Below are 24986 nucleotides of genomic sequence, written 5' to 3'. Positions count from 1 at the left end.
CTCGAATGAAAGGGAATGTTCTAAATACACATCACTGTTAATTTATTTGAACTAATTTGTATGATAACATTTTTTTTTTTTTAAAGTTCATTATTTTGAGCATTATATTTTAAAGTGCATTTATAAATAGTCACATACTCATGTTCACCTTTTTTACCTTTTTAATCCTGACCGACCATGAAGGCATTTATCAGAGTGCAATAGACTTTTTAATGTTTGGACTTTCACCAACATCACATGACCAAAGACCCATTTTGGGACACATGCAATCTGTATTCTATATTTAGCAAGGGTTTAAGTTCAGTGTAGCTATTTTTAAATTCAACCTAAATCCCAGTTATTTCTTTAAATTCCTGAAGCTACATTACATAAGAGAAATCAAGGTTTGTCTAATGGGAGTCAAGTTTTAATATCACAAAGAAAATAAATGGCAATCTCCTGTGAAAATATAATAATCATCCATTTTAGTGGTAAATTGGTGTTTTGGTACATCCCTTTATATTATGGCTAAGATTTAATTTCCTTTGATCTGTTTTAGCATCCATTGCATCAGGATGAAGCTCATGTTTGTTCAAGAAACAAAAACAGACATAACGTTTCAGACCACATCAATTGTGTCTTTTAAATTGTGTCATTTTTGAATTTCCCATGGAGGCAAAGGCCAGGTTAGGTTCAAAAAGAGCAAATGCGTGGCCTTGACAATTAGGTCTCCTAGGTTATGGGAGTGATTAAGTGTGTGTGTGTGTGTACAGAGGGCACAGAACTCTCTGACCACACCTCTCCATCTACTTCTGGCAGAATAAATACAGCTGAGCATCTCTGTGCACCACAATTGCACACTCACACGCAAACTCTTGCACATCAGCATTCACACACTTATTAGGAAATTCTTGCAAAGATGCCGGGCCTGACTTCAGCTCACAAACAGAGAATGACCAGTGACTATGAGTCAGTGCTGGAGAGAATTCTCATGGTAAGGGTCAAATCTAGCAGTAAAACTACAGCTTCCTATTAAAGAGACTGAGTGAAGAAATTAAGTAATAAAATAAATTTTTACTTGTTATATGTTATATATGATATATTAATATCACTTCAGGGCTGTATAAAACACCCCTATTCATTTATTTCAATCTCTCTTTCTTTGACATATTCGACAGGTGGACCAAATTCTGTCTGAATTTCTGCTGAGTAAAGAAGATATTGAAGAAGTGATGAGGAGAATGCGGAGAGAGATGGAGAGGGGACTGCGTGTGGAGACACACGATGAAGCCAGTGTGAAAATGTTGCCCACTTATGTTCGCTCAACACCTGAAGGTTCTGGTAAGAATTCTGTTCTCTAATCCTTAAACTGTGAGTGTTGTTACTTCCTAAGTGGTTACTACTGCTCTGTATTTAAATATTTTCTAAAACTCACACATTTGTGGTTGGTTGATTATTAGTATAACATATATCCTGCATTTTTGATTTTATAGAATTATTATCAAGTTATTTATTTTCATGTTGTTTGTTGGTTTTTGTGTTTTATGTTGTTTTCATCTTTGGGCAACATCCATTTTCCCAAATGTAAATGTAATAGCAAATGCAAAAGTTTGATAGCAGACATGGTTGACCCAATATTCCATTGCATTATGTACTACTTACCTAAATAATTTCCCCTGTCTGGTATCTGATGCAGTTAAGAAGCACATTGTTAATCTTTACTCTCATGAAGTTAATCAGTAACACTTTACAATAAGGTTCCATTCGTTACCTACATTAGTAAATGCATTAGGTATCATGAACTAACGGTGAACAATACTGTAAATGGAAAACAACATTAACCAAGATTAAGAAATGCAGAAAACATATTGTTCATTGTTAATTAATGTTAAATAATACTGTTAACTAATGTTAACAAATGGAACCTTATTGTAAAGCGTTACCAGTTGAACAAATATTTACCACAATGGTTTTGAAAATCATAAGCTACTGTATGTCAGTGAGAATAATGTCAGCATAATGTCAGCAACAATTGTTCTGATTAGGGTTAGTTCACGACAGATACATAAAGACATAAAGTCCTACAGAGTTTATTTGCCTACAGAGTTGAATCTGGTGTTGACTAATGTGACTCATCTCAGAGGTGGGTGATTTCCTGGCACTGGATCTCGGCGGGACAAATTTTCGGGTGATGCTGGTAAAAGTGGGTGAGGATGAGGAGAGGGGTTGGAAGGTGGAAACGAAGCATCACATGTACTCCATCCCAGAGGACACCACGACCGGCACCGCTGAAATGGTAAATAAAAAAGTGCAAAAGCTCACTCTTTAAAATAGGGCAGTCTACATCATGACTAAATTACACTATATCTGGTACAGTAGGTTATAGTACATTTATGCATTTGGCAGATGCTTTTATCCAAAGCAACTTACAGTGCACTTATTACAGGGACAATCCCCCCAGAGCAACCTGGAGTTAAGTGCCTTACTCAAGGACACAATGGTGGTGGCCGTGGGGTTAGAACCTGCAACCTTCTGATTAACAGCCCTGTGCTTTAGCCACTACACCACCACCACTCACCACTTTATAGTACATTCTGAATCCATACAGTATTTGACAGTATGGTTTTGAAATGTTTTAAAATGGCTTTGAACGTAGGGCTTTAACCAAGAAAGTGCTTTATTTTTGAAAATATTTGGAAATTCTCACATGTTTGTCTCCCCATCATTGTACCCCCCTTTTCTCTCTGTCTAGCTGTTTGACTACATTGCGGGGTGCATATCTGACTTCCTGGACAAGCATAATCTCAAACATAAGAAGCTTCCACTCGGTTTCACCTTCTCTTTTCCAGTCCGTCATGAGGATTTGGACAAGGTCAGTACCTGTATCAATGTAAACAGGAGCCACTCACGGTTTACTGACTGTATTGATGCTGTGACAAAGTGCTTGCGTCTGTGCCACATTTTGAAAAAACACTTTTATTGCTTCAGATGATGTTGATGTGCATTTAATTGTGGACAAAGGCTTTCTTCAATGGTGTGTAACAGATGCACTTTATATGCTTATATTGTCATAGGGCATTTTGCTCAACTGGACAAAAGGCTTCAAGGCCTCTGGCGCCGAGGGCAATAACATTGTGGGTCTGCTGAGAGATGCTATTAAAAGAAGAGGGGTTAGTATGCATGAGTTATCGTACATATGGCAAAGTTTATCAACAAAATTTCCATTCCATATCCTGTATAAAGATCTTTTGAAGTGTCAAATTGATAATACATATGAGGTCCAGTGAGGATAATGGAAAGCTGCTTAAATGATCTGTATATTAGACATTTTAAAAGATTTTAATAAATAAAAGGTTTAATAGGCTATTCTATTAAAGGCATAACTTACTAGTAATTGATTCATTCTTTCTTTAGGATTTCGAAATGGATGTGGTTGCTATGGTGAATGACACAGTAGCCACCATGATCTCCTGCTACTATGAAGACCGTAGCTGTGAAGTTGGCATGATAGTGGGTAAGAGAATGACAGCACACACACACTTAGACTCATGTAAATATAATTTCAACTAGGATATAAACTTTATAGCAGGAAAATGGATGCCTGTAACAGCCATTAATGAAAAAAGCATGGCAACAAAGCTTTTGTTCGTAAGGTGAAGTTCGTAATTCTTTCCAAAACATTGCCTTCTTTGAACATCCTGACCAGGCCAACAAAGTAACATAGGCTTAACCAATGGTGTGAGTTTGGGGGTGGGACTATCTATTATATCTGACCAATGGAAGACAGGAGCAGTGTTCAGGAAATCTGTATGAAATCAACATTTATGTTGGTTAGCCAAAATACATTCTACAGACTTTGTGTCCCTAAACCAGGACCAAAATTATCAAATGTAACTCCTAGAGCAGCACTACTCAACACGTGGCCCTCGAGCAATCTTTTGTCACAGTGGCAAATTCTGTTGGCCTAACATGCCAAATAAATAAAAAAATGTCATCTTTTCATTCTCAATCACCTTTTTGCCAATGTAATGTATATTTAATCACTTTCCACTCTTAATTAATCTACAAACAAATAGAGAAAAATGAAAAGTTTTTCCAGTTAGACTTTATTCCTTGATGCCTACAAGCAAAGTGTGACGGCTGTTTCACAAATCGCATGCCCGAAGCAGCGTGTGCGTCTGAGCTCCACCCTGTCAGGCCTTCAGAATTTCCACAGAATCCCTCAACAGTGCAAATGAAGGGCAACTACAGTCAGATTGTCAGATTCATCAGCCAATCAGATTGATTTATTTGTTCTTGGTGGGTGTGATCTTTAGGATATGTAGCAGTTGAGGCCTTCTAGCTGCCTTTGAGTGACGCAATCACGCTTTAAGTGACATAATATGAAAGCGAGCGCAAGATCTTGCTGACGAGTCGACTGCCATCACTGCTGGTTTTGCCGTTGAGAAAGAGATTCTTATGGATTTAAACACATGAGATGTTCTGCATGACTGTGTGATTGCTTAATTTATTAATCAGGAAAGGAGGACTGATTTTCACTTGAAGTAAATTGGCAAGTGCTTTTTGCATTGTTATAGCAACATCAGGAGATTTCTAAGTGTACATTAGGCTGCTGGAGCATTCAGTGTGAGTTTTGAAAGTAGTGCTGCACTCCATTCAACTCGGAAAGTCGGATTTTACAACTTCCTACTAGGAAAAGTGCAATGGATTGCATCTTGAAGTCAGAATTACAACTTGTAAACGCGTGCAGAAATTCTCAACACCGATTTCGCCGAGATGCAGGTGCATGATGTCACATAAACATGTCGACACTCAGGGAGATATACAAAGTAGCCTAATTAATAAACATTCATGTTATTAAGTAATATCTTAATATTAATAATAAATGAGTTAGTTTCCACATTACATGATATTAAAGCTTGTTTAACAAATGCCTGCAGAAACAGGTGTATAAAACATTATAATCTCTTTTGATAATTGTACACTGAAGCACAAATGCTAGCGCTGCAGCATTGTTTATCAGTTGGGTTGCTAGGAGACCTCTCTAATGAGAGTCAAACCCCTGCTAAGCTAATGGGAGTGTTGCAGTTCCGAATATCGGGGGATGAAATGCATTTATGGTCAGAGATATCAAGTAGGAATATCCCACATCCAACTTGAATGGAACGCATCATAACTGTGTACTCTGACGAAACAAAATTTATTTCAAGCAACATTTAAATCGCAAATATTATTAGATAGATTTTTCCAGGTATTATAGACCTCCTTGGTAGATTCATATGAAAAATTATGATTTTTGAATATCTGTTCGGAAGACGTTCAATTCACAAAACAGTCATGCTGCAGTTAAAATAAGGCTTGCTTGAGCATTAAGTGTTGTTTCAAGTTCTGGCTTTCATGCATGGACGTGTTTTTAAAATGTCAATTGGTATTATTTGTTAGCAGCAACATAATGTATGATGCCCAAAGGCGTAGGGTGTCTTATTAATTGTGAAACTGTGTTTTCTTAATGACATTGAAGGCCTAGACTTTAAATGCTCAGCCCACCACTGCATTATCAGAAATATATTTATTAGCAGCCTATCAAATCTTGTGAGGTGTAAATTTTCATGACGATTTACTGGTTCTCTACATTACTGAATCACGTCAGAGAGGGAATCCAACTGCAACAACTGCAACAGGATGTTAAAAAAATATTTAAAAAATAATATCTGAGCATGGCTGATTTTATGAGAGCAGCGGTCGGTTTGCGCGCGCATACACAGTACATGTGCGCTCACGCGATCTGTCAATCCAATTTGCGCACTGGCAACCTCACTTGAGAGTTACTCAACATGTTGTGAATCTGTCCAATCTCTTGAATAGCTCACCAGAGCTATGTACTCGTCATGACAACTGTATTTACATGAACAAACTGTATTTACATGAACACGTCTAGTTTACGTAAGTAACCTCGATTCCCTGAGACGAAGGGAACGATACTTTCCTGCAGTGACGGTGGTGAGGTCTTCTTGACTCACACAAATGTTTTTTAGTGATCTACATCGACGCAAAACGCAAGGGGAGTAAACACATCTTTATGACTTGTCACTGAAGGTGACATTTTGGATATATCGCTCGTTACATCTCTGGTGTATGTGACGTTGAACACTCATGGTGTTTGTTAGTTGTCAATCACTGTGACAACAGAATTTATCTACATAAGAATATCGAACTATTACACCCCTTATGTTTTAAATAACAGGGTTGGGAGAGTTACTTTTGAAATGTATTCCACTACAGATTACAGAATACATGCTGTAATGTATTAGATTACTCAAGGTCAGTAACGTATTCTAAATACCTTGGATTACTTCTTCAGCACTGGTAGATATTTTAACTTGTTTTGACTATAAAAACTGCCAGTATCGGTGAGAAAAAATACACGTTAAAAATACATTCTCTGAAAAACCTAAATATCTTATGCAGTGTTGTTTCTAAAACAAAATTAAATAAAACTGATCTGGTTTTAAGGATTTTTAGATATGTTTACAGGAAAACAATACAAAAATTATTATCAAGAATATGATTTTTGCCCTAATATCAAAGGTCTTACTAGAAAGAAAAAAAAATTATGATTTAATGTGAATTTTCTTGATAAAAAAATATGATTGTGTCTGGTAACATGTGCATGTAAAATGGATAGAAATAGCATTTTAGCTTAGCATAAAGCTGACAGTTTACACAAGGTTTATTTCTGTTTCTTCTGCTCCAAACTTACTTCTCTGTCTGCTCGTATAAATGTAACACATCATAAGAAAATGTTTCACCGCTGTTCAAATGCACATTCTTAAAGGGATAGTTCACAGGGATGTGATTTAATCTTTTGCAAAACACAAATTAAGATTTTTAGTAGAATATCTCAGCTCTGTAGGTCCATACAGTGCAAGTGAATGGTGACCAGAACTTTGGAGGTCCAAAAAAGCACAAAAAGCAGCATAAAATAAATCTAAACGTGGAGATTTATAGTAAAAAGGCCAAGGACATAAATATCTCTAATCCACAGAGCTGAGATATTTTTTTTCTAAATAATCATTATTTATCTTCGGCTGAAGTCATATACATCTGGGATGGCATGAAGGTGAGTAAATGATGAGAGAATTTTATAGAATTTTTATCTCGTTAATTAACATTCTTTATATAATTTTTTTAACTTATAATTATATATATATATATATATAATCATAAAAATTAAGAGTGCTGCCCTCAAGGGTACAGGTATCCAGCTTTGCGTCCCCCTTTCCAAACTTGAATTTTCAAGCTACATTTACCAAATTCGGTACAAACCTTCAAACTGTTTTGACTTGCATTGATATTTTTTTTCTAACTGATTTGTATAACGCTTTTCGCATTGCAGGTGTCAAATATTAAAAACTCCATAGACTTATATTGACCAGACCAACACTTTAATATTGGCTAATCCAGTGGTGTGATTTTGAGGTCAGGCTACCTGGTAGATATGAGCAGTGTTTGGGAAACTTTTTTTCTAACTGATCAGAATAACGTTTTTCGAACAATGGGTGATAAAAAAAAAAATATATATATATATATATATATATATATATATATATATATATATATATATATATATATATATATATAATCATTCAGTATGAGTTTTGAAAGTAGTGCTGGGTTCCATTCAACTCAGAAAGTCGGATTTTACAACTTCATACTAGGAAAAGTGCAATGGATTAAAGAAAATTACATTGAAAGAATGTTTAATTGGGCCAATGGAATGCTCATTAATTCAAACTCCAATTCACAAAAAATTCAGAAATAAACAAACACAAGACCTGCTAGGTCACAATACAAATCTATCCATCTATCCATCTTTCTAAAAGTTTTATCTGAAGGTCTACTTGACTATCTATCTTTCTTCTTAAAACTTAAAAAAAAGGCTTTGTCAAGCCAACATTAAAGTTTGTCTTGACGAACTTTAACTTTCTAGTTATGTGCGCTGTTCCATTTGGTGTTGCGCAGAAATGTTTTACCTTGGTTGATTTTGTTGTCTCTCCTTTTTTTTTTGTCATTGTTTTTCAGGTACTGGATGCAATGCATGTTATATGGAGGAGATGCGTAAAGTGGAGCTTGTGGAGGGAGAGGAGGGCAAGATGTGTGTGAACACTGAATGGGGTGCATTTGGGGACAATGGTGAACTGGAGGAGTTTCGTCTGGAATATGATCGTGTTGTAGATGAGACGTCACTCAACCCTGGACAACAGCTGTGAGTACTTCTCTAGAAAACAAAATCTGCTCAGACAGACACATCTCAGGTAATATATATTTTCTTTAAACTACATTGCTATTTTTAAAAATGTTTCCTAATCACCACCCCCATCTGTCATTGATCAGATAAATTGCTCTTGCAATGGTTGAAACTTGTTTACACTTTTTGGGGAAATCAACCTTGGCTTACATCCAACTCTGCATGTTACGCTGGGAATGCAGAAGGCATTTTAACACACTTCAATACATTTTTACTACACTTTAAGTATACCTTAGGATAAATTCAATTTAAGAAATTCAAAAACTTTCATAGCTGAAGAAAATATTAAACAATTAAACAGATTAAGCTGGCAATATATTTGTTCAAGCTAACTTAAAACAAATCTGCAATTTTATTTCAGCTACTCGTTTATTAAAGTACTATTTTAAAATAAAAGAGACTATTTTAATACATGATCATGTCTTGATCTCACAAGTGTGGTCATTGGTTCTTTGACATATTCTAAAAGAAACACACCAACTTTTATTTCTCAGATAATATATGTGAATACAGTAGCTAAATTGCTTTAGATACAATAGATTGTCAGGAATAGAGAATGAGGCTCAGGACCAGCATTTAAGCGTTTATTAACACAAAAAGGGCAAAAACAAACCAAAACTCCCAGAAGGGGGAAAAAACAAACATAAACTATCCCGTAGGGGAAAAAGGTAATCCAGGGCTGGGGCAGACGGCAGTGGGGAACAGGACCGACTGCCCCGGGTAGGAATGAACAGGACAGGAAACTAGACCGACCGACAGACTGACTGGAATAAAAAACAAACACACAGGACTGACTGGAAAGCATGACTGGAAACAAGATGAACTGGCACTGGACAGCAAATATGAGGGGATTTAAATAGGGAGAGAAATCAACAGGTTAACAAGACAGGGCAGGTGTGAATAATAAACTAATTATGGGCAAACACGTATGACGTAAGACAGAGAGACACGCGGCGATACAGAAACAAAACAAAGCCTTGGCTCTCACAAGAAAGCAAAACACCCAAATGGCATGAGAGCACATCGCCAAGACAATAAGGCAATATACGCCCATGCCAACAGACAAACAAGACAAGAGAATGCGTAGCAACACCAAACAAAGCGATGCCACGCATTCTCACACAAAACAAAACCTGAGCGTACATCGCGAGGCAAATGCCACTATGCACTCAGCAGGTGACAAAAACTAGACAAAACACCTGTGCGAGAGTTTGGCCACACACACAACTTAGACCGACGTGAACGAACCTCAGCAAAACATGAATACAGCTCACGACCAGCACGCAACGCAAACATGACGCGTGGTGCGCCCACATTCGCGAGAGCCAGACAAACTACTGACACGAGTGCATGCTGCCAAGATGACATAAGCATGATGTACCCACGTCAATAACAGACAGACATGATCACGAGTGTCCAGATCCCGACACAGACCAAATCCGAACCAGAGAGGAAGTCAGGATCTAGACAACGTGCTCCCGACATGAAACAAGATGGACCAAAGAATGCACAGCAGGGAATACAACCGAAACCAGAAAACGAAACACAAGATAGACACGATACGATGATACCACGGTCCTGTCAGACAAAAACCCAGACTAACAGAGTGACAAGGACCGTGACATAGATAGTCTGATGACCGTTAGCACATTTCTTGTGGCCAAATCAGATCACATACCTGCTCCAAAGTTCGGAAAGAACTTAGTGAGACATCAACCTGGAGCACTTACGTGGTCTCCAGGTGACAGAATTGTTTTTCTGGTCATGTGGAGATACTGACGGTAACTACGTCAGTGCTGGAATACACACAGCTGGATTAATGGCCAGGGAAGGAGATCATTAGTGAAGCTGCTACCTTAATGGGTATTTACAGTGTATGTTAGCTGATACAGAAGAGTTCAATGGGCTGGTCCTTTGATGTTTGATAGCATCCAAAATTCTCACCTCTCATGCTCTCTTTCTGTCCCTGTCACTTTACACATAAAAAAATAGATCTTTGGCTGAACTTGATTCAGTTTTGGACAGTGATTCCATGTTTGAAATTAGTTTTCTGAATTTAAAATTACTATGTAATCTCAATACAAACACTTTGTGTAGTAAGAACCTAAATGAATTGGGTAATCCTAACTAAATTAAATGTGTTAATGTAACTCAACTAATCTCTTTTATTTCTTTACGTACTAACTAATGAAAGTTAACGTTAGCTTGCTTAATACATGCTGGTTTTAAGCACTACAGAGTGAAGTTTAGGATCTATACTATTATTAGCAAACAATTAGCTCAAGGTCCACTCTTCACCAAAATGGTACCCCCAAAATTTAAACATAACAGAAACTCTTCTAAATCTCAACATAATAAAACATTAAACACTGACAGGTAACCCCTTTATATTCATCTTGCACCAAAGCACATAATCTAATACCTTTAATTTTAACTTTTACTCTCTCTCTATCATGTTCTTTGCAAAGCATGCTGGGAAGTGGAAATCCCCTGCCCAGTTTCATCAACGCTACTGTACATAAACATCACAAAAAGTATTAATGTTGTCCCAAATCAAATGGATTAAGTAAACTTCCATTTTACACATTTACTGTAAATGATTGAAAGCAATAAAATCAAGTTGACAACATTTTCTAGAACTGTGTTGCTTTAGTTAAGTAAATTGAACAATAATATTTTTGAGTGTAGTCATGTAATTGTTATTTGTATAGTGCTTTTCATAGTCCACATCTTTTTAAAGCAGCTCTACAGAAAATCATACTTTTGGCCATTTACTGTATATTTCACAATTTATCTTCAGGCTTCCACTCATAAAAAACATTTTCTGTTGCTTCAGTTTTATTAAAATAGATCCACTGGTCTTCATTTGCAAACCATTTGCTGGTCTCTTTGGCTGAGAAAGACATTTATCTAACCTCTGCATACTTTTCCCCATGACGTTAGGTATGAAAAGCTGATTGGTGGAAAGTATATAGGAGAGCTTGTGCGTCTTGTGCTGCTAAAACTTCTGAATGAAGATCTGCTGTTTAACGGTGAAGCCTCAGACCTGCTGAAAACACGGGGGGCTTTTGAAACTCGCTTCGTCTCCCAGATTGAGAGGTAGGAATGAATTGCTGATTATAATAAAATGGGCTTCATCATAACATTTTATATATTACAATAAATAGAAACAGTTTTTTTTTACTAATATGCACATTGTTTTTTCCTCCAACAAATGTCAATGAAAAAGTTTATAAATTACGTTTATCTAAGCAATGTTAAATGTTCAATCTGTATATCTCTCTAATTATATTACATTTAGTTGACTGTATGTTTAAAATCACAAAAGAAACCAATTCCTCCAGTCATTTCAATCTGTGTATCATTCGTTCATTTCATATTCAATTAGGAATTTAAAATCAGAAAAACAAAGAACAACTTAAATTTTTTTTAATTGTGTACAAAGTCAATATTAAAAAACAAATAATGAAATTGTTTGCAATTTCAAAGGAAATTGGAAAATAGTCACAGGACACTGCGTTTTGATTATTTGATTTCACTAATATATGGCTTGAATATTTGATGCACTTATGGGTGGGCCTGAAACGCCCCTTTCTTCTGATTGGTCAACCTGCACCATCATCTTCTTCAATGCTGTGAGGCAGAACAAAAGTTCCCTGCTGTTTAATTGTTCAAATGAGTTGGTCTCAGTTAATATTACATTTACCAAACTCGCCACGTTTATTGCAGCTGAGCTATCTCTCTTATTATGTAGTCAGACACAGTGCCTACAGACAACCGTAAAATGTTCACTGAATGCAGACAGGGTTTCGTCTTCATGCGATTCAGCATTAGGACAATATTGCCACGTCAAACAATTGATAAGAGTGACACACACACACACACAGACATTATTACGAGGTTTATTAAGATTAATATCTCGCTCTATATGCCAAATTTCTTCTCACAGTTATGTTTGTTTTGTTCATTTATAAGTGGTACCATGCAGCTGATCAGTTGGGCAATGGTGGTCCACACTGCACTGGAGAATGGGCTGGCATTCACAGTTAGGGTGACCAGACGTCATTTTAAAACAGGGGACAGTCCCTATTTTACAAGTCATGCACCGCATCACGGTGGTCTTACAGTCGGGACACCTGTAGTTTTTTGCTTTAAATAAGCATTTTAAATTGACACCAGTTTTTTGTGCATTTTTTAAATGAGAAATCATCAAAGGGTATTGAAAGAATCTGATTTTTATTTTTAAATATTGCAGTGCAATGAACAAAGCATAGACTTAACGTAGGGTGCATCCAAGACAGATGAGCATTCATGCCAGTGAATTATAACAGCTTCAACAATAAATAACATATGATAAACAACAACAACAATAGTAATAATAATAAAAATATAAATATAAATAATTAGTCAAAATGTACCAGTAGATTGACCGATTTACTGTAAACATCTCATCTGTAGTAAGTCAGTCTATCTACTGGAAACTTACTACAACATTTGGAATGTGAAAATAAGGTTTAAGTTCATTTTAGTGATTTTTTATTTTGTTCCATAATTTAAGTGAATACTGTACATTCATATGCATAGTCATCACTCTGGCAATCTACTGCAACCTGTGAATGTTTTAGTTTTATTTAAATTTTTTTTATAAAAATGTTTTATTTTTATGATAGAACATGCAAGTCAATGGTCAAATAAGTGACTTCTCTGATGCCGGTTAGTTGTGGGTGGAGTTTTCAGACGGTCCCTTTACATACCATAGGCGAATATCGAACCTAAATCTAACTTTATCCCTCAGTTAAACGATATCTTTACAATGTAGGCATATGCTTCAGTAGTCTTTTGAATGTATGGTTATTTTTTGTCATTTCATTTAAAACCATGCCTTTTCAAACCGGAACAACATCTAATACAGCAGGTTTATGTTTAGGGCTGTCTAATAAATTTTGCTATTTGATGATTGAGATAGCTCAGCTGCAATAAACGTGGCGAGTTTGGTAAATGTAATATTAACTGAGACAAATTCATCTGAACAATTAAACAGCAGGGAACTTTTATTCTGTCTCACAGTATTGAGGAAGAAGACGATGGTGCAGGTTGACCAATCAGAAGAAAGGGGCGTTTCAGGCCCACCCATAAGTGCATTAAATATTCAAGCCATTTATTAGTGAAAGCAAATAATCAAAACGCAGAGTCCTGTGACTATTTTCCAGTTTCCTATTTTTAAATTGAGCATTAAATGGAAATGAGAAAAAAAAGTCATTATTTGTTTTTATTATATTGGTTTTGTAAACAAATAAAGAAATAACAAGTCATTTTTGTTTTTAGTATATTAGTAATTTGAAAGGATCATTAAAGGTGCATTCAGTAACTTTTGTCTTTGTGTCATCTTAGACTTACACTGACACCTAGAGACATGGATGCAGCATCATTTAAAATCAACAGTTTTCAGTTTCAGATGCCATTGTAGAAATTTTGTATTCACTGTTGTTATATTGAAGGATCAATGTATGTAAAACAGACAGACCGAGTAGTAGCTTAGCATTTCTTTTACTTTCCTCCTTCCCTCTCCCATCAGTTTTTTTAACAAGTCAACTTATCAGTGCCACCTAGTGGACATGAACATTATAGCAATGCAATAGAGAACACAACATCTTCCCTTTTTCAGAAAGAATCCAGCTGTATATCACAACAGAAATAAACAAAATCAAGAATAAACACATTTTAAATCAACGATATAACTGGTTTTAACTTTTCGTGTCTTTTTCATTCAAATATCACCTCTGCTATCTCAAGTTCTTCATTTCCTATCTAAAACATAGTCCTTGGTCCAGACGGGTTGTTGTCGAACTCTAACAGACCTATTCAACGGACTTGTTGTTGTTCCATGTTGCACCTCAGTAGGAGTAACACTTTCACTTGATTTCGGCATTTCAGCAAGACGTGAGGCATTCCATACCTTACCATCATCAAGCAGGTAAGAATCTTCACCTTTCTTCTGTACCACAGCTTTTGGTTGTGTGAACTTCCGGTCACCCTTCTTTACCATCCAAGGTTTCTTAACTCGAACTAGATCACCAGGTCGGAATCTTGAAGGTTTTGCATTTCTCCTGGCATCAGTGTAAAGCTTAACCTTGCTTTGTTTCATTTTCACATGTTCTTGTATCGCGTTTCTGTCAGTTTCTCTTACCGGAAAGTCCATGATTTGTAACTTGGTTCTCATACATCTACCATGGAGTAACTCAGATGGTGTAACTCCTGTAGTAGCATGAGGAGTACTTCGATAGTCCATCAAAAATGTTTGAGTGAACATCTTCCAAGGTTCTCGTTGGACTGAAGCAGTTTGAAGGCAATCTTTCAGAACTCTGTTGAACCTCTCGACTTCTCCATTCGCACGTGGATAATAAACAGCAGATCTGAAATGACGTATGTTTCTCTCTCTCAGAAACTCAGAAAACTCAGCCGAGATAAACTGAGGCCCATTGTCTGAGACCAACTCCTTTGGATTTCCTTCTCTAGTAAAAACAGTAATCAAAAACTGTTTAACAGTAGACGTGTCAACTCTAGACGCAAAAGCGACTTCTGGCCGTTTGCTGAAGTAATCCACAAGTGTAATTGCATATCTGCAGTCTAACGGTGCAGTTTCGAATGGTCCGACAATGTCAATAGCGACCTTTTCCCATGCAGCAGAAGGCAATTCAACAGGGTTGAGAGGAGCATCATGAGTCACAGCAGACTTGTCGTTTTGTTTGCACGTCTGACAGTTTCGTATCAGGGCTTCCGTCTGGTTGTCCATCTTTGGCCACCAGTACAATTGCCTAAGTCTTTGCTTTGTACGGACCATGCCTTGATGTGATTCATGTGCCAGTTCTATTAGTTTCTTCTGTAGTGACTCGGGTACCAAGAGACGGTATGTTCCTCTGACAATACATCCATCCACGACAGCGAGCTCATGTCGGACAGGAAAGTATCCCTGTACGTCCGGATCAACATTCTTCATGTTCTTTGGCCAACGTGTCTGTAGATATGTACACAGTTTAGAGAACACTGGGCAGTTGTCGCATGCAAACTGGAAATCTTCCTTGGTGATTGTGCTGGAAGCAAATGAAATCAGAGCAACAGACTCAATGGTTTCCGCAAAGTCATGTTCATTGTTAGTGAGCGGCAATCTTGATAAGCCATCAGCAACACTGTTCAATGGACCAGGCCTGTATTCAACATTGTAGTCAAACTCCATTAACCGTGCAGACCATCTAGCAACACGTAACCCAGCTCGACTATTCCCTTTACTCGTGAGAAGAGTAGTAAGAGCTTGATGGTCTGTGCGTAGTAGGAACTTTCTTCCCCACAGCCATGTACGCCATTTCTCTGCAGCCCAGACACATGACAGTGCTTCCTTCTCGACGATGGAATATTTTCGTTCAGCCTCAGACAAGGAACGTGAGGCAAAAGCAATGGTTCTTTCTTCTCCAGTGTCATCCAGCTGAGTCAAGACAGCACCCACACCATAGTCTGAGGCATCACATGAGAGGATTGTGCTGCGATTGGGGTTAAATAAGGAAAGAGCAGGACTATCCACTATTGCCTGTTTAACTCGATCAAAACTTTCTTGTGCTGCAGTAGTCCAGTGGAATTCACAGTCTTTACGAAGTAATGCTCTCATTGGGTCAACCAGAGTAGCATAGGCAGGCACGAACTTACTGTACCAGGCACTAAGGCCCAGAAACGACCGTAGTTTAGCTGCATCAGTGGGAGGGGTGCATTTGTTATTGCAGTAACATGAGTATCATCTGCGTGCAGGCCATCAGCTGAGAGTCTGTATCCAAGAAAGCTAAGTGTCGTCAAGTTGAACTTACACTTTTCTGTATTCAGTTTCAACCCAGCTTCACTAATCCTGTGCAGAACAGCTTTGAGATTTGCATTATGAATGACTTCGGATGCACCATGGACAATCACATCGTCCAAGTAACACTGTACACCGTCAAGGCCTGTTAAGATAATGGTCATCATTCGTTGAAAAGCAGATGGTGCCGAACACAGTCCATATGGTACTCTACAAAACTGATATAGGCCTTCATGGGTAATGAAAGCAGTGAGTCCTCTACTCTCCTCATGTAATTGTACTTGGTGGTATGCATTTTTGAGGTCAAGAGAAGAGAACATCACTGATCCATGCAATTCCGACAGTATGTCTTCGATCAGTGGTAGAGGATGACTGTCTTGTACCACAGCCTTGTTAGGTTCTCGTAAATCAACACACATGCGAATTGTGTTGTTCTTTCATTTTGTTACCACGATAGGAGAAACCCACTCAGATGAATCAATCTTCTCAATTATGCTATTCTCCTCCAGCATCTTGAGTTCGTCTGACACTGCTGCTCGCACTGATAAAGGTAAGTGACGGAGTTTTTGTTGTACAGGTTTAACTCCAGAGCGGATCTTCACTTTGTGTGTGAAATTTTTGGCACATCCAAATCCAGCGACAGTTGGTATGGAAACAGGACTATCAGCAGAAACAAGCGAAATATTGGATGGTTGAAGCATTGCACAGTGAGTAGCAGGTTCAATCAAGGTACCACCCTTAATCTCAATGTCCAGTGCTTTACATAAATCACGTCCAATGAGAGGAGTTCCTGCTTTGACAATGTTAAACTCACCAGCAACAGTCTTTCCGTAATATGTCACATTCAGTCTCAGGGAACCACACACCGGTATGTTTTCCTTTGAATACGTCAAAAGCTGCACTTTCGGTGGAGTCAGAACTCATGAGCTGAAGTATTCTTTGAATATGTGTTGCGGTAGAATTGATGCACCAGACCCTGTATCCACCATCATCCTAATGGTACAGGTCTGTGTAGGAGATGTGGGCGTAACTATGGTAAAAGTACCCACTGGAGCTCCATCATCTGTATGACAATCATTCACACACAGCACTGTCACTTCAGGCAAGCATACTTCATTAACTGACTTTGATGCTGTCTTGCACACCTTTGAGAAATGTCCGAATTTTCCACATGTTCTACATTTGCAGTCTTTAGCAGGACAGGACTTATCATTTGCAAGGTGGTTAGCAGAACCACAGCGGTAACACTGCTGCTGTCCCTTCACACGCTTATCCTCCTTCGACTTAATCCTCGTTTTATTTTTGTGCATTCGCGTCTTTTCTTGCCTCTGAATCGCTGCAACTTGTTTTGATTCCCCTTCAGCTATGACTTTGGCGTCTGCTACTGCCGCTTCAGTTTGTCTTGCAATAGCTATCGTCTTGTCAAGGGTTAACTCTGGCTCTAGTAACAGTCTTTCACAAATTCGAGGCATGGACGTTTTTCCACAATCTGATCACGGATCATTTCATGCTCAATATTACCAAAAGCGCATGTTTTCACTAGTTCACGAAGTGCTGCAACGTAATGATCAGTGGACTCACCCACGGCTTGAGCGTTGTCTGAAGCGATATCTCTCTGAAACCACATTCAGTCTAGGAGAAAAAAACTGTTTCAATGCTTGTAACGATTCATCGTAGGTATCAGCGGTAAGAGGCAATGTATTGTAGATTCGTTGTCCTTCTGTTCCTAAACAGTGTATCAACAGTGCTCTCTTTCTCTCGGCAGAAAACTCCTCTCCGCCGATCGCGAGCAGGTAGTTCTGAAGTAACTTCTCCCACGCATCAAAGGACAGTTTTGGTTCACCTGGGCATTCCAGGAATGCTACTGGGGGTTGTAGAGAGAGCAGGGCCATCTTAACATCCTCGTCGCCACTTGTTATATTGAAGGATCAATGTATGTAAAACAGACAGACGCGAGTAGTAGCTTAGCATTTCTTTTACTTTCCTCCTTCCCTCTCCCATCAGTTTTTTTAACAAGTCAACTTATCAGTGCCACCTAGTGGACATGAACATTATAGCAATGCAATAGAGAACACAACAACTGTCAGTCATGATTAATTGAATCAATGAAAGTGAAGGTCTCAAATAACTTACTGAGATTAAGCGAGTAGTATTTTAGTAGTAACGCACTGCGTTTTGCATGGTGTTCCCATAGCGTAAGCTACTTAAGCAATAGGAGAGACCTCTCGAAAGGGAACGACTCGGTTACTAACGTAACCTCGGTTCCCAGAGAGGAGGGAACGAGTATTGCGTTACGCTATGGGAAAACTCTGTTTCTCGAGAAATATTGAAGTCTTTATGTAAAACGCATTGCAGCTGCACAGCAGACAGCAATGAGCGAGGCAGCTCGGTCATTGGCTGTGCTGCGGCAACTTGCTCGAGCCAATGATGGGGCGACTCTGAACGCGCGACCAATGAGCGCGCTTCGCTGCCTCCAACATCCCGTTGGCCTGCCTGAGGAGGTCCAGCCTCAACGGAATCGGCCATTGGGTGGATTGCATCATCTGCATCAGTTCTGGAAACCACGTCTGGTTCTTCCAGAGTGGGGCTACCAGGAGCACTGCACATTTCACCTCCCTGATCCGACTGATGACCTGAGGTAGCATCGCGATCGGGGGAAAAGCATACAAGAGACGGCTCGGCCAGACTTGGGCGAGCGCGTCCGTGCTCTTTGAGAAGAAAAGAGGGCAGTGCGCATTTTCCCTGGACAGGTCGATCTCTGCCTCGCCAAAGGTTTGCCATAACCACTGAACCGTCAGGGGGTGGAGAGACCATTCTCCTGGGAGAACTTTGTCTCTGGACAGCATGTCCGCTCCCTGGTTCAGGACGCCTGGCACATGCGCTGCTCTCAGCGAGCGCAGGTTGTGCTGTGACCATATGATGAGCTCCCTGGCCATGGAGTGCAGGGAGCGCGACCTGAGTCCACCCTGGCGATTTATATACGATACTACCGTCATGTTGTCCGTTCGGACCAGGACGTGTTTGTTTTTCAGGTACGGAAGCAGGGCTCTGAGAGCCAAGGCGACCGCTTTCATTTCCAGACAGTTTATATGTAGGCGCTTTTCCGGGTTTGACCAAAAACCGGAGACAGGCCTGCCCTCGTAAAGGGCCCCCCATACTATTTTGGAGGCATCTGTCGTGATAATTTTTCTCCGTGTGTTCACGCCCAGACTCACGCCGGTTTGATACCAGTCGACGGCCTTCCAGGGCGTCAGGGCTTTTATACAGCCGTGATTCGCTCTGAATAAAAAGTGGCCCGAGCGCCACGCGTGAGTAGGGACACGGCTCTTGAGCCTGCGTTGGAGAGGACGCATGTGCAACAATCCTAGCTGGAGTACAGCTGATGCCGAGGCCATGAGACCGAGCATCCTTTGAAATCGTTTGACGGGGGCGCGCGCGAGCTTTGTTCAGATGTCTGAGATCTAGGATGGGGCGGAGGCCATCGTCCTTTTTCGGGACGAGAAAGTAGCGGCTGTAAAAACCCGCCTCGCTCATAGAGGGAGGAACAGTTTCTATAGCGCCCTTCTCTATCAGTTTGAGCACCTCGGTGCATAGAACATGTGAAACATCTTTCCTCACTTTCGTCTCGACCACCGCTGAAAAGCGGGGTGGTCTGCGAGCGAATTGAAGTGAGTAACCGTGTTTTATTATGTTCAAAACCCATTTCGGCATGTCAGGGATTTTTTCCCAGGCTTTTGCTCGCACAGATATGGGCTGAATGCTGGCTGGGGGCGTGTCGCAGTGACGTATGGGCCCTGCCGGTGAATTGCCTTGTGCTAACACTGAGCTTACAGCTCTCAGAGGCGCGGTAGCGCGCTGAGCAGCTTTGTTGAGTGCCGAGTGCAGGGGTGCGTGTGAGATTACAGGCATGCGCGCTATCTCCGTAATGCTCGCAGCATGAGCTGGAGAAATGTTTGAAACTGTATAGACATTGTTTACGGGTGGGGGTGCATACATTGTAATAGGCACACGCGCCACTTTCATAAAGCTTCCCGTTCTTAGCGGGGAGTTTCTTGGCTCGCGTGTCGCATCTGTGATGCTCGCGGCATGAGCCAGAGAACTGTTTGAAACTGTATGGGCAGTGCTTATGGGTGGGGGTGCATATACCATAGTAGGCACGCGCGCCATTTTCATAAAGCCTCCCGCTCGCGGCGGGGGGTTTTTGGGCATGCATACAGTGTTTGTGTGTAGGGGTGCATGCATGACAGCAGGCACATGCGCTACCTTTATAGTATTTCCGCTTTTACTGGGGAAGTGTTTATAACTGTGGGAACAGTGCTTGTGTGTAGTGGTGCATACATGACAATAGGCACACGATCCACATTTATGGGGTGTCCAGCTTGAGCTGGGGATGTATTCGGCACTGTTTGGACAGTATTGATATGTGGGAATGCGCACTTTAGTGTGGACACGTGACCCCTTAGTGACACAGGCAGAAAATTACTCTTTTTGTGATTTCTGTGTGTTGCCATTAAAACGGCGTTTGATTGCAGTTGAGCGAGTTCTGTGACTGGCCCATTGACTGCTGTACAGACATTTCCAGCCGCCTGTAAGGGGACTGGGTAATGTTTTACACGTTTTGGAGAGAGTGGTCCGGCTTTTGCGAGACACGCACTCTCTCTTTTTCTTCCTATGGCTAGGAAGACTTATGAGGCTCCGGGTTCAGCACGATCTTGGGCTGAGGTCCCCGTCGCTCAGGCGGCTGCTTTCGGTTAGCGAAACGCGAGCGTCGTCGAGCGTCCGTTTCAGGTCTGGGCTGGGAGACGGGAGGCGCCGCCCTGGCTCGCTGCTGTAGCTGAGGCGGTCTCTGGCGGCTCTGTGACGAGCTGGAGCGCTTGGGCAGGAAGTGATGCATAGCCTGCGAATTCTTCTGGGCTTCAGTGAAGCGTTCAGCGAACTCTCTTACCGCCGGTCCGAACAGGCCGCTTGGAGCGATAGGCGCGTTGAGGAATGCCGCCTTATCCGCGTCCTACATTTCTGTTAGCGTCAGCCACAGATGGCGCTCAAGGACAGTCAGGTTAGCCATGGCCCGGCTGATGGATTGGGCGGTGGCCTTTGTGGCTTGCAGGGCTACATCAGTGGCGCTGTGCAGGTCCTTGAAAGCCTCAGGTTCAGGTCCAGACTCGTCCATGGTGCGGAGAAATTTGGCCTGATAGACCTGCAGAACAGTCATGGAATGAAGCGCTGACGCAGCTTGGCCGGCGGCGGCGTATGCGTGACCGGCGAGAGCTGAGGTAGATCGGCAGGGCTTCGAGGGATGAGAAGCTTTGGCTTTCCATCCAATGGTGGAGGGTGGGCACAGATGGTTGGCCATAGCCTCCTCGAGGGGCGGGGTTCCCTCGTAGCCTCTTTCTCTCGCGCCGTCCACCGAGGAGAGCGAGGAAGAGAAAGAAGGCTTCAGGCGAGCAGAGTGCGGGGCTTTCCACGACTTTGTGAGTTCGTCGTGAACTTCGGGAAGAAAGGGGAGGGTCTCTGTCGAGGGCCTGCCGGCGCCCTTGCAGGAAGCACTCGTCCAGCCGGCTGCGGGCGGGTTCTTCCGGAGAAGACCAGTCGAGCCCGAGGTCTTCCACGGCTTTAGACAGGATGCGGACGATCTCTGAGTCCATGCTGGTGCCCCTGCTCGTGTCCGCTAATGTCGACGGCGCGGGGTCGAAGGCCGAGCCCGGCCAGTCGTCGGATGCAGCGTCAATGGAAAGGCTGTCATCCTTTTCACCGTCGTCCCCTGACGCGCCGAACAAGACGAGACCCACCGCTCTGGAGGGGTGCTGGTCTGTCTGCGTGAATTGAACTGGCGTCAGGGAGTCCTCGGGTGGTGGTGAAGCACGCGGGGACTGGCCCGGCGTGACGTCACTGAAGTCCGTGTGCTCTGGCGGCCTCTGTGAGCGGCGCTTTTTCTTGCGCGGCTCGAACAGAGGGGATGGCAGCACGGTGGTAGCAAGGTCGTTCGCGGCGAAGGCGGCAAAGCGAGCGCGCAGCTCGGTGAGGCCCAAGGAGTCACATTCGGGGCATCCGCCTCGAGTGAGAGCAGCTTCTGCGTGGTCAGGTCCCAGGCAGCGAGCGCAGAAAATGTGATGGTCCCCGTCAGGAAGAGGGCCTCTGCACGAGGCGCAGGTCGAAGGCATTTGAAACAACGCCTCGAATTTGCTCTTTCACTAAAGGACAAAAAGTGTCGCAGAGGCGAACACTTGCAAAGTAGCTTTTAGTAAAAGGATATCAAGGTGATGCGCGCCGGATGGCGTAGCAGAAGGCTTTGAAGGCGGCTGAAGGCGCCGGCGTCCTCGTAGCAGTCCTGCTGTAGGCTTGTCGACGGCGGGCGAAAAGATTCCAATAATCCGGAGGATCCAGCGAAGAGAAGGTTTTTGCTGAAGGAGATTAAATCTAAAGAACTCTCATGACGGGGCGCCTAATATATAGCCTTAGCCACGCCCATCTTGGCGGGCTCTGAGCGCGCGGGCGCGAAGCGCGCTCATTGGTCGCGCGTTCAGTCGCCCTGTCATTGGTTCAAGCAAGTTGCCGTCTGCTGTGCAGCTGCAATGCGTTTTACATAAAGACTTCAATATTTCTCGAGAAACGAAGTTTTCCCATAGCGTAAGCTACTTACGCAATAGGAGAGACCTCTCGAAAGGGAACTTTAAGGCACACTTAGGATAGGTGCACTGAGTAGCTTTTCTTTTTCTACTAAAAATAAATTAAAATAAAAAGAAAGAAACGAATGGTAATTTTGACAAATATGTTTAAAAAATAACATCCGGTCATATGAGTAGCCTAATAAAATCTGTTTTATTTCTCATGGAGCAGGTCAACCATGTTGAAATCACTTAACCAGCCGAAAACTCGCTTTATCTCGGTAGCCCCCATTATCAGACACTTTAGCTTGCAGAATAAATTAATTATAACTGACCTGCAGCTGAAAACTGAAAACATTTGCCTCTTCAAAGTTAATGACACCTAAAAAAATTTTTTCACTAAAACTGTTATTTGTATGTTTTATAAATAAGCTTTCTTATATTTCAGTGACATAGGGGACAGAAAGCAGATCTATAACATCTTAAGCTCACTGGGAATCTTGCCATCCGAGCTGGACTGTGACATTGTGCGTCTGGCATGTGAGAGTGTGACTACTCGAGCTGCTCACATGTGTGGGGCTGGACTCGCTGGCGTCATCAACCTAATGAGGGAACGGCGTTGTCAAGAGGAACTGAAGATCACTGTGGGAGTTGATGGCTCTGTCTACAAACTACACCCTCGGTGAGTGTAAGAGGAGAGAGTGGTATTATGAGAAGGCAAACAGTTTGGAAATTTTGCAAATTAATTGGAATCAGGGGTCTAGGTTGGCAAAAGAGAAAGGGATGTAATACGAAGGGCGATATAAACAACTAAAGATCTCATAAAATGGATTAACCATGGGTTTCGTGTTTCCTGTTGAAACAGGAAGTTGAGGAGGGGCATATTAAATGTCTCATTCCTTTTTATTATACTCTTTTAGTTTACATCACATCCATGAAGCATGATTTTCAATGTACTATATCTAGGACTCCCTGCGTACAACAGAAGTCATCAACATTTTTGGTCTATTTATCTGAAAGACAAAGACTTTTAAATGTGTATATCTGCTAAAAGTGCATTTTTCACAACTTTTAGGAGTATACTAGAAGCTAATAGACATGGACTAAAAGCCACAAAACTCCATGAATACATGTGAAAACCCTTTTTCCTGCACTGACCTTCATATTTTCTCATTCAGGTTTAAGGAGAGGTTCCATAAACTTGTGCGGGAAATTACGCCTCACTGCGAAATTACCTTCATCCAATCCGAAGAAGGGAGTGGTCGGGGCGCGGCTCTCATTTCTGCTGTGGCGTGCAAGATGGCCTGCATTTTGGCACCATGATGAAATACACAATTCAGCCTCATTTACATCTGGTGGAAGTCTAGGGTCACCAGTGACTTGCGATGCTGATAGACACTCATTTGGAATGGCCTCAGAAAGCCTCCTCTTGTGGTGAAAATTGCATTGCGTTTAAAAAGGAGGTGGCTTGAGGGTTGTTATGGCAATATTTATATTTACATAAAGTTATATGTATAATACAAAATTGCTGTTTAACATGCTTTATAACACAAATATACATTAATATTGCAATTGTCTGAAGCACATTTTAGGTAATGTTGCTTTACATTTTATACATTGATGTACCTGGACTTTGGTGATTGAAAGTTAGGAGAAAAGCAGAGGTAACTTTGATGTCATTGTACATTAAATGAAAAGTTGGGCTTCAGCATAAGCTAATTGTGCACTGTTTATGTTTGTTTTATTTATTACCTTTTAAACTGTTTATATTCAGTGGTAATCACAACTGTTAAATTATTTAACGGAGGAATAAAACATGCATTGTACATGTAAAAATGATTCATTACTGTAAATAAAGCTGCTGTACTATTGAGTGATAGAGTTGTTTTTGTTTCAAATACAAAAAACATCCAGTGAGCGACAGGTCTGTGGACAGAAATGCCTTGTTGATGAGAGAGGTCAACAGAGAATGGCCAGACCGGTTTGAGCTGACAAAGTCTACAGTAACTCAGATAACCACTCTGTACAATTGTGGTGAGAAGAATATAATCTCAAAATGCTATTCTGAACTGCGGGTTGGCGCTGTTTTGGCAGAACGAGGGGGACCTACACAATATTAGGCAGGTGGATTTCATGTTGTGACCGATCGGCGTATAAGCACACAAGTTGACTGTCGCCCTTTGGGGTGCTAGATAAACAAATATGCTATTTTAACATATGACCCGAGCATGACTGCTATATGCATTTTCCATTC

The 24986-nt window shown here is 41.1% G+C and overlaps 1 protein-coding gene across 1 annotated transcript; it reads left to right on the top strand.

Moving 5' to 3' along the window:
- The first annotated feature begins 871 nt into the window (after window positions 1-871).
- On the top strand, window positions 872-24453 carry gck (glucokinase (hexokinase 4)). Its single transcript, XM_052094475.1, has 10 exons — window positions 872-973; window positions 1158-1320; window positions 2121-2275; window positions 2732-2851; window positions 3054-3149; window positions 3394-3493; window positions 8062-8245; window positions 11231-11386; window positions 23181-23414; window positions 23911-24453. The coding sequence occupies exons 1-10, from the start codon at window positions 899-901 to the stop codon at window positions 24053-24055; spliced, it is 1428 nt and encodes a 475-aa protein (XP_051950435.1). The 5' UTR covers window positions 872-898; the 3' UTR covers window positions 24056-24453.
- Window positions 24454-24986: the final 533 nt, after the last annotated feature.

The sequence above is a fragment of the Xyrauchen texanus genome, chromosome 27, assembly GCF_025860055.1.
Source record: "Xyrauchen texanus isolate HMW12.3.18 chromosome 27, RBS_HiC_50CHRs, whole genome shotgun sequence".
NCBI lineage: Eukaryota > Metazoa > Chordata > Actinopteri > Cypriniformes > Catostomidae > Xyrauchen > Xyrauchen texanus.
The sequence above is the reverse complement of the archived record's forward strand: the minus strand, read 5'-3'. Positions and strand labels throughout refer to the sequence as shown.

Excerpts from the sequence above, each read along its gene's own strand:
- gck (XM_052094475.1), top strand. The coding sequence starts at position 899 with ATGCCGGGCCTGACTTCAGCTCACAAACAGAGAATGACCAGTGACTAT. Across the intron at positions 3,494-8,061 it reads TGAAGTTGGCATGATAGTGG|GTACTGGATGCAATGCATGT; the intron begins GTAAGAGAATGA and ends ATTGTTTTTCAG. Across the intron at positions 11,387-23,180 it reads TTCGTCTCCCAGATTGAGAG|TGACATAGGGGACAGAAAGC; the intron begins GTAGGAATGAAT and ends CTTATATTTCAG.